The sequence below is a fragment of the Hipposideros armiger genome, unplaced genomic scaffold (genome assembly GCF_001890085.2).
Source record: "Hipposideros armiger isolate ML-2016 unplaced genomic scaffold, ASM189008v1 scaffold_222, whole genome shotgun sequence".
NCBI classification, from domain to species: Eukaryota; Metazoa; Chordata; class Mammalia; order Chiroptera; family Hipposideridae; genus Hipposideros; species Hipposideros armiger.
Window position 1 is genome coordinate 284,314 of NW_017731572.1, and position 14,130 is coordinate 298,443.

General features: G+C 39.4%; 1 protein-coding gene across 4 annotated transcripts in view; it reads right to left on the minus strand.

Annotated features, from left to right (window-relative positions):
* Positions 1-14,130, minus strand: part of MAP2K4 (mitogen-activated protein kinase kinase 4) — a 127,075-nt gene that overhangs the window by 43,596 nt on the left and 69,349 nt on the right. For all 4 annotated transcript variants that reach the window (XM_019654447.1, XM_019654449.1, XM_019654448.1 and 1 more), the window contains one exon: positions 2,544-2,663. In XM_019654447.1, the coding sequence (XP_019509992.1) occupies positions 2,544-2,663 (120 nt within the window). The remainder of the gene's footprint in view (positions 1-2,543; positions 2,664-14,130) is intronic.

Below are 14,130 nucleotides of genomic sequence, written 5' to 3' on the forward strand. Positions count from 1 at the left end.
TAGAGGTGGGTAAGGTAAAAAGTCCTGACTACGTACATTCACTTCCATTCTTTCCTGCCATAAACCCAGAATTTTGTGTCTATTATTGGAACCAAAAGTCATGTCATGAAAAAAAGATCTTTTTTTTTTAACTAATCAATCTTGAAATAAAAATGGTTCTCTAAACTCTTACCTGTTTAATATTTTTAACCTATGAACTTTAGGAAACACACTTTGACTATGCACTCTTCAAAGGTGAACTTTCTGCTTCTAAAACTTCATTTTTTATTATTCAAAAAGTACGTATTATTTCTTCCATTCTAAGATTTGGTGGTGAGGTTCAAGTTCACGCTCTAGGCATTTTGTGACTTTATACAACTTAACCATATCATTCTTAAGCTTTCATCTTACACTCAAAAAAATCATAACATTTAAAAAGTAGATTATAAGGGCTGGCCAAGTGGCTCAGTTGGTTAAGAGCTCTGAGCAACAGTGGTTCAATTTCCAGCCCAAGCTGAGCTGCCAACAGGTAGCAAGATGGCTCAGGTAAAAAAAAAAAAAAAAAAAAGAAAAGAAAAAAATTACAGAAAGTAAACCCAATGCCTCAAGTCCTTGTTCAAATGCCACCTTCTCAGCTGCTAACATNAAAAAAAAAAAAAAAAAATGTAGATTATATTTTATATTAAAGGGTACTACTATTCAGATACTATTCCAAGCTTTTTGTTTTGTTTCTAGTAACTTTTCAATTGCAAATGTCACTTACTTTGCCTTCTTTTCATAAAATCAGATTTCCACGCTATCTGGCTTAGCTTAGGGCTATATATTTAAATGTTGCTTAAATGAATGATTAAATAAATGAACATGAGAAATAAATTGGTGCATTTGAGCACTATGGAGGTAAAATAGGGTTAAGATGGAGCCAGTGGGGGTCTATAATGACAGTGAATGCAGCACTAGAAAAGCTGACTGTGGAATCAAGTTAGGAGAGAAAATCTAGCCCAATCCCTAAATAACTATTGTTCTGCATAGGATTTGAAGAGTAAGGGAGCCAGAGGATTTAAGGGTTATGAAGAGTAAGTTCATGGTTTGGGGGAAAAGAGGGGAGAGGGGATGGCAAAATTCTCATGCAACATGAAGAAAGTTCCAGATTCATGATCTTACTAACAGAATAAAATTATGTATTACTTAGGTCCAGGATACAGTTATGTACCTGAATACATGACTGTATATGGGTACAATGCAATACTGATGTGAAATGGTGAAGTAAGTGAACAAATTCAATGTGTCTGGCCATAAAAATGAATATTCAAGTCATAAAAAGGACAAAAGTAAAAAGAAACTCCATGAGTCTAGAATTAACAGTAATTAATTAAATGGGCTCTATCATGAAGTAGAAAGCTTCCAGTTACTAGTTACCTGTTAAGAACACAGAAAAATAAATACAAATTTCAGGATTGGGTGGAGAATTAAATGACTAACTCCAAGGTCTTCTCCGATAATAAGGTTTCACATATTGCTTCTACTCAGTGTTACATTCAGTTCTGTCTTACAACATAGCATATTTTAAGTTTCAACAACTACAACAAAAACCCCTACATCCTGTGATCCAGTCCCAAAATGGAGAGAGGGGTGGGAAGGGGTTTTTTTCTTACCAGTTAATAACAACTCGACCAGCTCATCTTAACATTTTCAAAATGAGAATGGTATTTTTTTAAAAGAGTTCTTAAAATGCTTAACAGTTCAGTTCAAGTCCTACTCACTTAACTATCACAACTGTATGACAAACATCTGGGACACCATAAAGTATTTGACTCATTTCTGGCTCCAGCTTTACTCTCTGGCCCTAACTCACTTCTCTGCATTAGGTAGTGTGATGACTGGAAATGAGGCAGCGGGTTACAACGGGAGACAGAAATGATAACCCACACCAGGACAGAGAATAACCAGAGGCCAAAAGAAGAAACATGATGAGAACAAGAAATCAGAATTGTAGTGTCTATACAGAAATTTGGATAATAGAATTAGATAAAATTCTATTAGACTTATTAATTTCCATGTCTGGTGGCTTCATTGAAGATCGTGGGTGGGTAGGAATAAATGCTTACATTAAATGCAGATACATTTGATAACAGAAATGAATAAAAGTTTTCATATAGGGGTTGGGGTGCAGTGAAGGAGTTCAAGGCCAAAAGAGGCAGATTTAAACCTACAGCAAAAGGGTTAATATTCAGAAGACAGCTATTTGTCAGGTGCTTAAAGAACAGAAAACATTTATAAATGAAGGAAGAATGGGATTCACAAATGACAACCATTTTATAAAAAGTATGAGAGTCACCCCTTAACCAAAGGAACAATGAGTGGTAGAAATTAATGTATAGTATAATATAGTATAATGTATAGTATAGTATAATGTATAGTAGTATATCATGGCTATATACTAAAATTGAGAAATTGATTTATTACTGATGTATTTAACTGAAGATCAGAATCTAATCCCACCATCCTCTTGTTTATCCCAATTAGATATTCATTACTCAGCTAAAACCTGAACAGTTTATTCCTACCTCTCTGAAGAGTGCACCATAAAACTGAACAATGTACGGGCAATCACTACTCCGCATTACTACATCCAAATCCATAAGAAGTTGTTTTTGTTCTTTTTCATCCACAGTTGATCGAATTCTCTGGAAAAGAATGACAAAAGATGTCATAAAAACATAAAACAACTTTAGAAACCTGAGAAAAACCACAAGACTGAAAATTTCCAAGGAAACTTCACAAATACTAACCAGACATAAAAATGGTTATCTTTCTTATACTTTACAAGAACAATTTTTATCACAGAAAAACACAATAGCACTTAGGAATTTTTATTTTTAACAAAACAGCACTTTGTAATTCTTTAAAGGCCACCAGGCTTTTTAACTATAAGCATTCACTGATGATGTTGGAAGTTACGCAACTAAGTTCTTGAGCAGTGAAAATCAGCCCACATGCAAATATAAAGCAAATCATAATGAGCTATACTTTAAACAGTTTTCATGTAAATAGTCATAGGTAGCTTCATATGTACTTCTCCATTGCAGAATTCAACGCAAGAACAGCCCTCTTCACCCCCTGGCATATTGATTAGAGAGAGAACGCATTCGGAACAGGTAAACGTGAGAACTAACGTAGAGGTAGCACACAGACTACAACCCATGTCTCCCAAACCCCACGGTGGACTTCTCCCCCTTCACCATGCTCTGTATGGTAAAGACAGAAAGTTCTAGCTGACTCCAACCCATGTGTCAGAATGCAGGGCAGCATGTCGACGAAAACCTAAACATGAGGAAATGGAGGGCTGTTTGTCTGTTCCTAAGCTGGTGAGGCCTTCAGCTCTGCACACTGAAGACCTGGCATAGACCCCTAACCCACCTGCACAACAACTTCTCTGCACAATCCTACAAGACTGCCTGCCACAAAAGATTAGTCTCCCCACCTCCTGCCCAGGAACTGTACAGACATGGAGACAGTCAGAGGGACAGTTCCCACTGCACTAGAGACAGGACAGAGTCAAATTCAGAAATTGTAAAACATTAATAATGAAGTTATGCACATGAAGTTGTAGGTTAACATCAAGGCATGCAAACAACTTCTGTTCTCATTAAAAAATTCGCAATATCACACCGTGCCACTGTATACAATACACAGCACATACTTACAAGGCAAGTTAGTACCAAAAAATATACAAGGTGGCATTTTGTCTTCTAAAGACGTCAAGGTATCTGTCCTCAATGTTCTTGAAATGGATGCAAGCAGTCAATTAAGTTCTTGAGCCCATTTTACAGAAGAGAAGCCAGAGGCACAGAGATACAAAAGATGCCCTCCATGTCACATGACAATAAGCAGTTATATGAGGAATAAAAGCAGGTTCTCTCATTTTTATTTTCCACACTAAATGGGGAATTCCATATATTCCAAATACAAATTTAACTTTGCTACTTATAATATAATGTATATATAGCCTACAGCTATAGTACTTCATACCAAACAAAATATACTAACTGGCATCTACTTGTGTCCACTAATTTATTTACAACTTTTACATTGAATATCATTGCCCAGATAAGCAAGAAAAAAATAATGAAAAATAAAATCAAAATTGAGACCAGAACTTTTAAATTTAAGAAAAATTTCCTTCTCTATCTCATTTGTATATTATTTTCATAGTTTAGGGATTAATAATCTTGCTTTTAAATCAACATCAGCATGTTTGCTCAAAAATTATATTTTTAAGGGCCGGCCGAGTGGCTCAGTTGGTTAAGAGCTCACTCAAGGGTTTGAGCTCTGAGCAACAGCGGTTCGAGTCCTGGCCCGAGCTGAGCAGCCGCTGAGCTGCCAACAGGTAGCAGGATGGCTCAGCTAAAAAAAAAAAAAAAAAAATTATATTTTTAAAAAGTCAAAAAAGCCCAGAGATACAATTTGTATTTGTTCAAAATATGACAATTGACAAATTCGGTTAAAATTTTATCACATTTATTCCTGTTCTTAAAATGTAACTTTAAAAGTGTAGCTGTGAAAATAATAATTTGGGAGACAATTATTTTTAAAAAGCCTTAATAATTCCATATGCCTAAATTCAAAAAACACCTGGTAATTAGAGACAAACAGGGATGAAAAAGCAAATGACCCTCTGGTTGTATAAGATTTCCACCTAATAAGAATTCTCACTATTAAAAGATTTTAAAACTTTTTTTTCCTCTTTTCACTTGTGTGGATATATTGGCATGTGTAAACATAGCAGCATGCACACTTTATAAACACTATTTTAAAAGATGCCCTCTTTGCTAGTTTATTTTTATTTTCCCTAAATTGGTTATATGGCTTTCTAAATTTAACATTTGTACAAATGCTTCTATTTCAACTATTGGAAAGCATATTACAGTCAAAATCTCAATAGTTATCAATTCCTGACTCTTGGGGACCAATTTCTAAAAATATTGCTGTAGCTGCAGAAAGGATACATGTTATGACATGAACTGGGGGCCAATCTGAAGTCCCAACACCTGATTAATATCTAATAATCCCTGACAGGATTATTATTAACTAGAATGTAGAGATAATTCCTGGCACGGCTCTAACCTTTGAGACCATCAGCATGGCAGGAAAATCTATTCATCTATAAAATACTGCTTAATGCCACCGGTAGAACAAAATAGAACATGGGCTCCTGGAGGGCCTAACATGAAATTGATTCTGCCTCTGGATGCCTGTCAACAGCTGATAACACCTCCTCATGCTCTCCGAACATCTTGTCTGAGTCACAGGCAGTAGGTAGTTTTCAGGGTTGTATTGCAACATTTGATTATGTGAACACTTAATAAAATAAACCAAGTCAAAAGGCCTTAAGGACTCAAAAAGGAGATTAACTACAAACACACTTACAATAGCAGTAGCTTCAAACTGATATTCATTCAATAATTCAATTCATGGTTAAAGTTGGAGAATGCATGATGATAATCAATTATTCAAATCAGAGAATATTTAGTAACAAAAGTCACTACCAGGAAAGTTTTTCTAATGGAACATCAAAACAATATGTAGAAAAGACTTCTGCCATTTGAAGTAAATAAGGCCAGGCTTCTCTAATGTGAAGGGAGCATAGTCATTTGAAATGGAGCACATTGATGAGAATCAACTTCCCTTCCCTTTATAAAGCTGCCCTCAGTTGAGGGCGCTGGAAAATGGAGGTGCAAAGGTGAAGCCAATTATGCTACTTAAAATTCTCTTGTAACTGGAATTTCAAATGTATTGATAAATGCCTTCAATCACAGGAAACTTTCATTTATTTATATCATAAATTTAAAAGTTAGATAAGGCTGATGTTTACTTGGCCTCAGCAAACTTTTTTTTTTTCTCATAAAGAGTGGGAATGAAAAGCCCACTCAAGACCTCAAAATATTTAAGAAAATCATCTCAAGGACTTTAACTTTTAAAAAAAGTTTCATTTTCACCCAAGTGTCAGAACTCATTAAAATCACTCTTGTTTTCTCTTATGGGGATATTGAGCTCTTTTATTTGTTACTATTTTATTAACCTAAGTAATTACATACATGCTCTTGGGACACACTAAACTATACTCTTTGAAAATCAATCCATATTACTTTTCCAATAATGAGTATTTTCAAATTATTGTAAATTTTACTTTATTTGGAACATAATGTAGAAAAAAACACTTAAAATCACAACAAGGATTACTATCCTACAAATATAAGCAGTTTTCCATAGGGAAGAAATTTATATGCTTGAAGCATAAAAAGTTTTTCTTAATTACTGTCCAAATCTGTATTGAAGGTTGTTTTATACTCCTAATTAAAATTTAAAAGCAGATAAATGCCAATAAAAACAGCATGTAGCTACAGGTCAGCAATGCCAAAATGACTCAGAGTAAAGGATAAACTGAGTTCCCAGTTCTCTGGTTTTATGGCTATTAGTGTTATACATGGTTCTTGTCCAATTAAAAAAAATTCCAAAGAGCTTCCCTTTTCTAAAACAGCTAGTCCAACTCATGCCATTGGCTAGAACAGCCATAAATTCAGTTACTAGGAATTCCATAAGCATTAAGCTGCAGTGAGACAAAGTTAACAAGTACCACAGGACACGCTAAAACATTTAAGTTAGAAATTGTCCTATCCTACCTCATGCACAAGACACAGCACTTTGAAAACAGTCCCAATCATATAGGAACACAAGGAAGTGTTTAAAAGCTTGTTTCCCTTCTTTCTGTGCAACGTGGCACCTACAAGTCAGTGGCCAATTTAAATGTTGGTAGCTTATATTTGGCCTCATTTGAAATACCTCAATTTTTAACTTAAATTTAAAGCGTAAGTACTCCTTTACCGATGCTGATCAATGTGCTCGCTTCGGCAGCACATATACTAAAAACACTGACACTGATCAACTATTTAACTGTCGTGTAGGTCTGGATGTCCTCTGGCTTTACACTGGGGTCTTCACACTCTCCAAACCCCACCAACCTAACCTCCCAACACACCATTTGTTGGTACTCATCAGGAATGCATGGCTAGGGATAAAACGAACATCATTAAATAATAGGAAGAACCTTCGAGGAGATTAAGATACATGGTTATAATGGAAAAGGATTGGAGGAACTATGAAAACTAAATTTAGTGCAAGATCACGGGTGGGAAGGGCATAGGAAGAACCTTCGAGGAGATTAAGATACATGGTTATAATGGAAAAGGATTGGAGGAACTATGAAAACTAAATTTAGTGCAAGATCACGGGTGGGAAGGGCAGAGAGAGAGCAGCAAAGAGCATAGGTGGAGATAGGCAGTAGACACTCTCACGAAAACTGATTTGACCCCTTCTTACTGAGATATTCTAGCTGCATTAGTGTGATTTTTTTTGTTTCTCTTCCTTTCCTAAATTTACTTTCTGGGGTCAGGAGAGACAAAGAGAAGGGAGAGAAGGAAAGAGTATAATGATCACCCAGTTGCTATTATGGGGTAAGGCTAGGATGGCTCAACTGTAGCAAAGAGAGAAGGAAGAAAGACTGACAACACAATGGCTAAGGGATGAGTCACAGAGGAAGCAAAGTAAGAAAGGCCCATAGGTAGGTCCTCAGAAGCAGGTCACCAAGGAGTGTTTTGCCTAGGTCCTAAACAAATACCTACTGGATTCTGGCAGTGGTCCTCACCACTCACTCTGATTCAGTTAACCTTTACATCTCCAGGTCAGAGTTCTCAGCTACTCAGTTGCTAGAGGCCAGGCACACACCAAAGCACCCAGGCCTGCCTTGACATGACACCAGTCAGTGTCTGCCTCTGTCCTCATGTGACAGCTCCTGACTCACCAACAACCCAGAGTTTTTCCTCCTACCAGCTCAAGTGCTAAGGAAAGATGATAAGCTCTATCTTTTGAACAATGTGTGTGTAGAGAAGGCCCTCTGGGTCACTTGATCCCATTCCTGCTGAGAGAAGGGGAAAATAGGTCATCATATACTTGAAAGACTTGGAGTAAAGAGAGACTGATGACAAGTCATATATGTTCTTGATTAAAAACAGTAGTTACACGGTGTGTATGGAAGATGTTAGTTAGTTCCTAGGATCTGGGCGTTCTAGGCAAAAAAGATACAAGTCACCTGCAAACATACCAGTAATCAAAAACTGAGGAGTCCAGGAAGCGACTTCAGAAAGACAGACTTGAAAATCACAACACAGTCAAATATACTTACAAAATGTCTATCAATTCTCATACTTCTTTTTTTGCTTTTGTTTTAAAATGGAGAAAATTATACGGGGGGGAATGAAATGTGGGGAACAGAAGGAATGGGAAAACTAATGTGGAAGGGCATGACCACTACCCCTGGCAGATAATGTCTCTAAATTCTCACATGACAAACTCTTGTCAGGTTTTTACAGGGCTCAGCTGAGGGTCCAGAGCGCAGTAAGGTAGGTGACTCATATCCCTGTTGCATGTGTTTCTCTTTAGCTGCTTAGAATAAGTTAGGAATAAGATGCGAGTATGCAAAAGTGAAAGAGAGGTGAGTTCCCCAATCAGAAATTAGGGCATGAACACAATGAAACTCAGCAAGGTGATGGATTCAATAACCATGGAGGAAAACAATGTATGGCTTTAAAGATTATTCTAGGCATTGATTAAAACAATTTGACATGGAATAAAATACTGTAAGCTATTAGTATTTTGGCCATTAGCAATGCAGTGTTATTTTCAATTTACCACCAACCCAAATTAGATCACCAGAAGGTATTTACTCTTCAGCAAAGCTGTGTGGGATCTGCTATCACTTGCAAATCGTGAAAACTACTATCTCAGTGGTTGTGGCTAATCTTCTACGTAACCACCTATCATCTCCTAAGGTTACCAAAAGTATTTGTGTCCCATATTTCAAGTAATTGCCAAATGTCTTGTTAAAATGGTATGATGCTAGAACAACCACTCACAGGACAAGAATGAAATCAAAAGCTCCCTGTGTTGACTTTTTGTACCAAGTGGACATTGATAAATAACATCCACATGGAAATCCTAGAACTGGTATATGAGCAAACATATCACATGGGATCTTAGGTGGAACTCCTCTCTACGGAAAATAAAAAGTGATACAGCGAACGTTCAACAGTCCAAGTCCAAAGATAAAAAGAACAAGGATTATTTTAATTTATATAGTTATAATAATGAGATTTTGACAATGTGTCCAGCTCCCGGGATCTAAAAACACCAACACTGCTCTGCCATAAATGCACCCTTGTTCATTAAACATCCTTGCTAAAGACCCCTCCTAAGGTTAGTGTCTATGAATAAATATACAGGGGAGTCTGCTGCCTGCCAGTCAGTGGGTGACTTCAGATCAACCTAGATCAGTGATGTAGGGGATAGAAGAGCTGGGTCCCCAAGTGTCCCCTTGGCTCCTAACAAACATTCTGATCCTTACAAACAGACTACATTCCCAGCAGAAATGTCCAGAATTTAGTTCTAATATAGAGTTGGAAAATCCTAGAAACCACTGCAGCACATCACGATGCTGTCACCTTCCTTTGTGGAGCAGGAAACCTTACTTCCCTAATTTCAAAACAAAGATTCTATATCCCACAGATGCAGTAAGACTCTTATCCCTGCTGCATAGGCTCATCCTAGAGTCTTCTAAATAGATCACAAACAAAAATGCCCATGATATCTCCTAGGGCCATCACTAATGAGGTCCAACCAGATGGCAACATTGGCCAAAACAAACAGAAAAACAAGCCAAGTATTTGGAATGCTGATCACAGATGCAAAATTGGTTTTCATATCAAAGAGTAACAGTGTCTGTTAAATCAATTGTTTTAAATTATAACAACACATGATTTTATTAAGGCAGGAAGAAAGGATACTAATTCTTAATTGCAAAATCACCCAAGTCTTTAGAATCAATTTAGTGAACTCTCAATTGTACCTTCGTCAAATTAATTAATGGTAGTACCTCCCATTCTTCTGAGGATGCTGAGGCCCAATTAATTCCTTTTACATATCTTCTACTCATCATCAGAGAACTTGGGAGATCAGTTCCAAAAATATATGCAATATTACATCATGGGAAGAGCTGCTCTCAGGACAAAGTTAATAGGACAAACTTGATATATCTTGATAAGGGTGGTATCATCTTCTCCCTCTTCATTAGATCATCCACATGCAAAGGGCACAATGTTACCTTAGCATTAAAAATTTTAAGGGCCTACAGATCATAAATGACAGATCATTACTTCAGTACCCATGACAATAAAGTGAGGTAAGAGTAGAAAGCTGATGTATAACCAATTTCAGAGACATGGCCATAATACAACAAAGAATGATAGAAAATGTGCAGAAAGTATAGCAAATACTGGTTCAGATGACCCTCATTTCAAGTGAGGTGTGATAAGGCAGATTTTCCTCTGAGTAACTAAATAAGCTGGGATATGGTCCTACATCACAATTCAGTCAGACCAACCAAGTGACAGGTATTCAGAATAAGTTCAGAAACACATAATGGTTGTTTCAAGTTCACCTGCAACAATCATTTCCAAACTGTCCCACTTGTACCCCACAGGTCTCCTCAGAGCTCACACCCCAAGGATTTCCAATGTGGGTAGTCAGTGTTTCCACCTCCTATTCCTTACACAGACCAGAATAGTACTAATTCTGCCTATTTTATTTACTGGAGTACATACACAATTCTGTTAACTGAATGAACCCACACTCTGAAAACCACTAGGCACAACAGCAAAAGAAACACATATATTAGGAGTTCTGAACCCACCTACACAGGGACCTGAGTTCAAAACCAAGGATGACAGCAGGGCAGCTCTGCCATACCCTTGGGACCTGCCCACACTTGGAAGTGATCCACATAACACTTTTCATTTGCAACACTACACTATTTAAGCAACATTAGAAAGCATAAAGTAATATGTGGTTCAACCAGTCATGTATTTCTTAATTAAGCCACATGACTAGCCAATCAATTGAGAAGACACTGGAATTTAGTCTAAATTCAAAACAACATAGCCACGACTTCTGCATCCCATCAGCGATCTGGATAATCAAAGACTGGCTAGCACTGTGGCCTGTCAAAACTCAACAAAACTGCCTAACAAAGCCCTCTGTCCCATCAGAAAGAAACTTTTCCAATATCATTCTGGTGCTTTCAGAACAATGTACAAGATCAATGTTTAAAAACTAAACTGGGGCCGGCCAAGTGGCTCAGTTGGTTAACAGCTCGCTCAAGAGTGTGAACTCTGAGCAACAGCGGTTCGATTCCCAGCCTGAGTTGAGCAGCCACTGAGCTACCAACAGGTAGCAGGATGGCTCAGCTTAAAAAAACAAAAAGCAAAACTAATCTGAACCTCCTCCAATAATGCTCATAGTCCTGCCACAATTACTCACTGACAGAACTTCTGACAGAAATGGCAAGGTCCCTGCGGTGGCAGGGCAAACAGCCAGTCCACATATGCTAAGCCCTGCCTCCCCGTAGGTGCAGTAGCATCTGCACAGGAGGCCTCCCTAACCAGCAGGTGAAACCCCACCCTGCTCAGGAAGGGCTGAGCAGTGGGAGGCTGACGCTGTCAGATGGAGGGCTCTGGTCCTTCTCAGCGGGCCTCGGGGTTAACCTAGGTCTCACTCAATCCCAGGTCAAGGACACTGAAGTCAAGGTCCAAATACCAAGGAGAGGCAGGAAGGCATGAATCGAGGTCAGGTTACCAGCCCAGGATCAGGACCACTTAAATCAAAACAACAGGAGAGTTGAACAGTACAGACAAAACACTGAGTGTTGAAGAAATAATACAAGTTAGACAGAACACCAAGATAGGGAAAATACCTAAAACCCTTAAATACAAGGTCACATCACTAATTCAGTCTGGCCTAAGCACCTAACCTCAAACAGCCCATCTGTTTTTCCCAGATAACTTCACAAATAGGAGACTGAAACTTCATTATAATGATTAACAGTGACAACCTTAACATAACACCTACCTCCACCTAACTGTCCAATATTAGGTCCATCCTCCAATGAGACAACAGCATTATCCCAGCACTAACCCTCCAAATAACAATTCCACTGCCCTCTATCTTTAGCGACAGCAGTTTCATTCCCATATATACCCTTTCATTTTTGTTCTTTTCTACTCTCCCCGGTTTTTCCTCCCATAGCCTACAAACAGAAACAGGGCATCGTACCTTCAAGGAATCAATCTGGACATGAGTCAGACAGAAACAGCAGGAAAGCTGGAGGTGTGGGAGCAGGATTCCTGCTGCAGGCAGGGCCGGGTGAGGATGCACTGCCAGGTCTTGAAGGCTCAGTCCCTCTGTTCCTCCTTCTGTTAGCAATGAGTTGGCCATTCCACTCAGTTCCAGCCCAACGGCCTGAACCGTGGTACTTCAGCTACACTCTCTACTCCTGTATCTGGGGTTCTTGCGTTGACATCCTGATTCTGATCATCTGTGGCCCTAACTCTGCTGGGTCTTTCTCTCAGATCTGAATTTCTCTAACCCTAGCTCAGAAACCCAATCCTGATTGCTTCTTCAAATGTTTGTTCTGGGGCCGGCCAAGTGGCACGTTGGTTAAGAGTTGGCTTGGGACACCAGCTCTGAGCAGCAGGGTCCCGGTTCAGATTCCACATGAGGGCCAGTGACACTGCGCGCTCTACAGCCAAGATGGTGAACAACAGCTCGACCTGGAGCTGGGCTGCCTTGAGTCACCGGCGATGGCATAGGTGGCAACGGAGCTGCAGTGAGCTGCCGTAAGCTACCGTGAGTGGCCGGCAGCCAGCGTGAGCGGCCAGCAGCTGGTGTGAGCTGCCAAGAGCCGCCGTGAGTGGCCGTCTAGGGGCCAGCAACCGATCTGCCTCAGCCAGGAAGAATGCAATGATAATACCAACATGGGCAAGTGAAACGACGTCCTCCACAACTAGACTGAACAACAAAAGGACAGCAACTTGTCTGTTCCCCTTCCCCGATTCCCCAATAAAATCTTTAAAAAAAAAAATGTGTGTTCTGAATCCTGGGCTCTTCCCTATTACGATAAACCCAGCCAGCGAGCTAACCAGACATCTACTTTACTCTTAGAAGACAGGGAGTGTGCAGGTCTAATATTTTTCATTTAGGGGTTATCCCAACATCACGCAAAATGGGGTATTAGATAAATGTTACTTGCAGAGGATGCCAAGCAAAGCCAAGCAAAACCTAGACAGAGTTGAAGGTTGTCCTTCCTGAGCTTTAGAAGACCCTGTGGTAACAATGGCTTTGCCCCCTGCAGCCTTATGACTCAGTCAGCAGAGTTAGGCAAACTAGTAGTACTGCTCCCGCTCACAGAAGAGTAAGGCCTGTTTCCTCAGGGGAATGCAATTAAAACTGATGGGTTAAATTTCCCACATCTTTGGTCCTAACAAAGAACCTCACTGGCAGCTTGGGGACTGTCCTCAGGCCAAAGGTCCAAAAATTATTATAACTCTTACAATGTTAGCTTGCCAAATCGGATTTATTATATCATAACTGGTTTTTAGATGAAGTCTTAGAGATAATTATTTCTGGCAACTAAGCAGGTATCTTTTCAAACATTTCTTATACATGGCAAAATAACCTTGGGAAAGGGCTCCTTCAAAACCAAAACTGAGGAATAATAATAATTTTTTTAAATCAGGCTAGGACCGGCCAAGTGGCGCGTTGGTTAAGAACTGGCCTGGGATGCCCGCTCTGAGCAGCAGGGCTCCGGTTCGGATCCCACATTAGGGCCAGTGACGCTGCCCTCTACAGCTAAGATGGTGAACAACATCTCGACCTGGAGCTGGGCTGCCGTGAGTCGCCAGCGACGGCGTAGGCTGCAGTGAAGCTGCAATGGGTTGCCGTAAAGCTACCATGAGTGGCTGGCAGCCGGCGTGAGCTGCCATGAGCAGCCGTCCAGTGGCCAGTGACCAACTGCTTCAGCTGGGAAGAGTGCAATGATAATACCAACATGGGCCAGTGAAGCAACGTCTTCCACAACTAGACTGAAGAACAAAAGGACAGCAACTTGTCTGTTCCCCTTCCCCGAATCCCCAACTCTGTTCCCCTCCCCCAATTCCCCAATAAAATCTTAAAAAAAAAAAATCAGGCTAATTCCACAGTTCATTT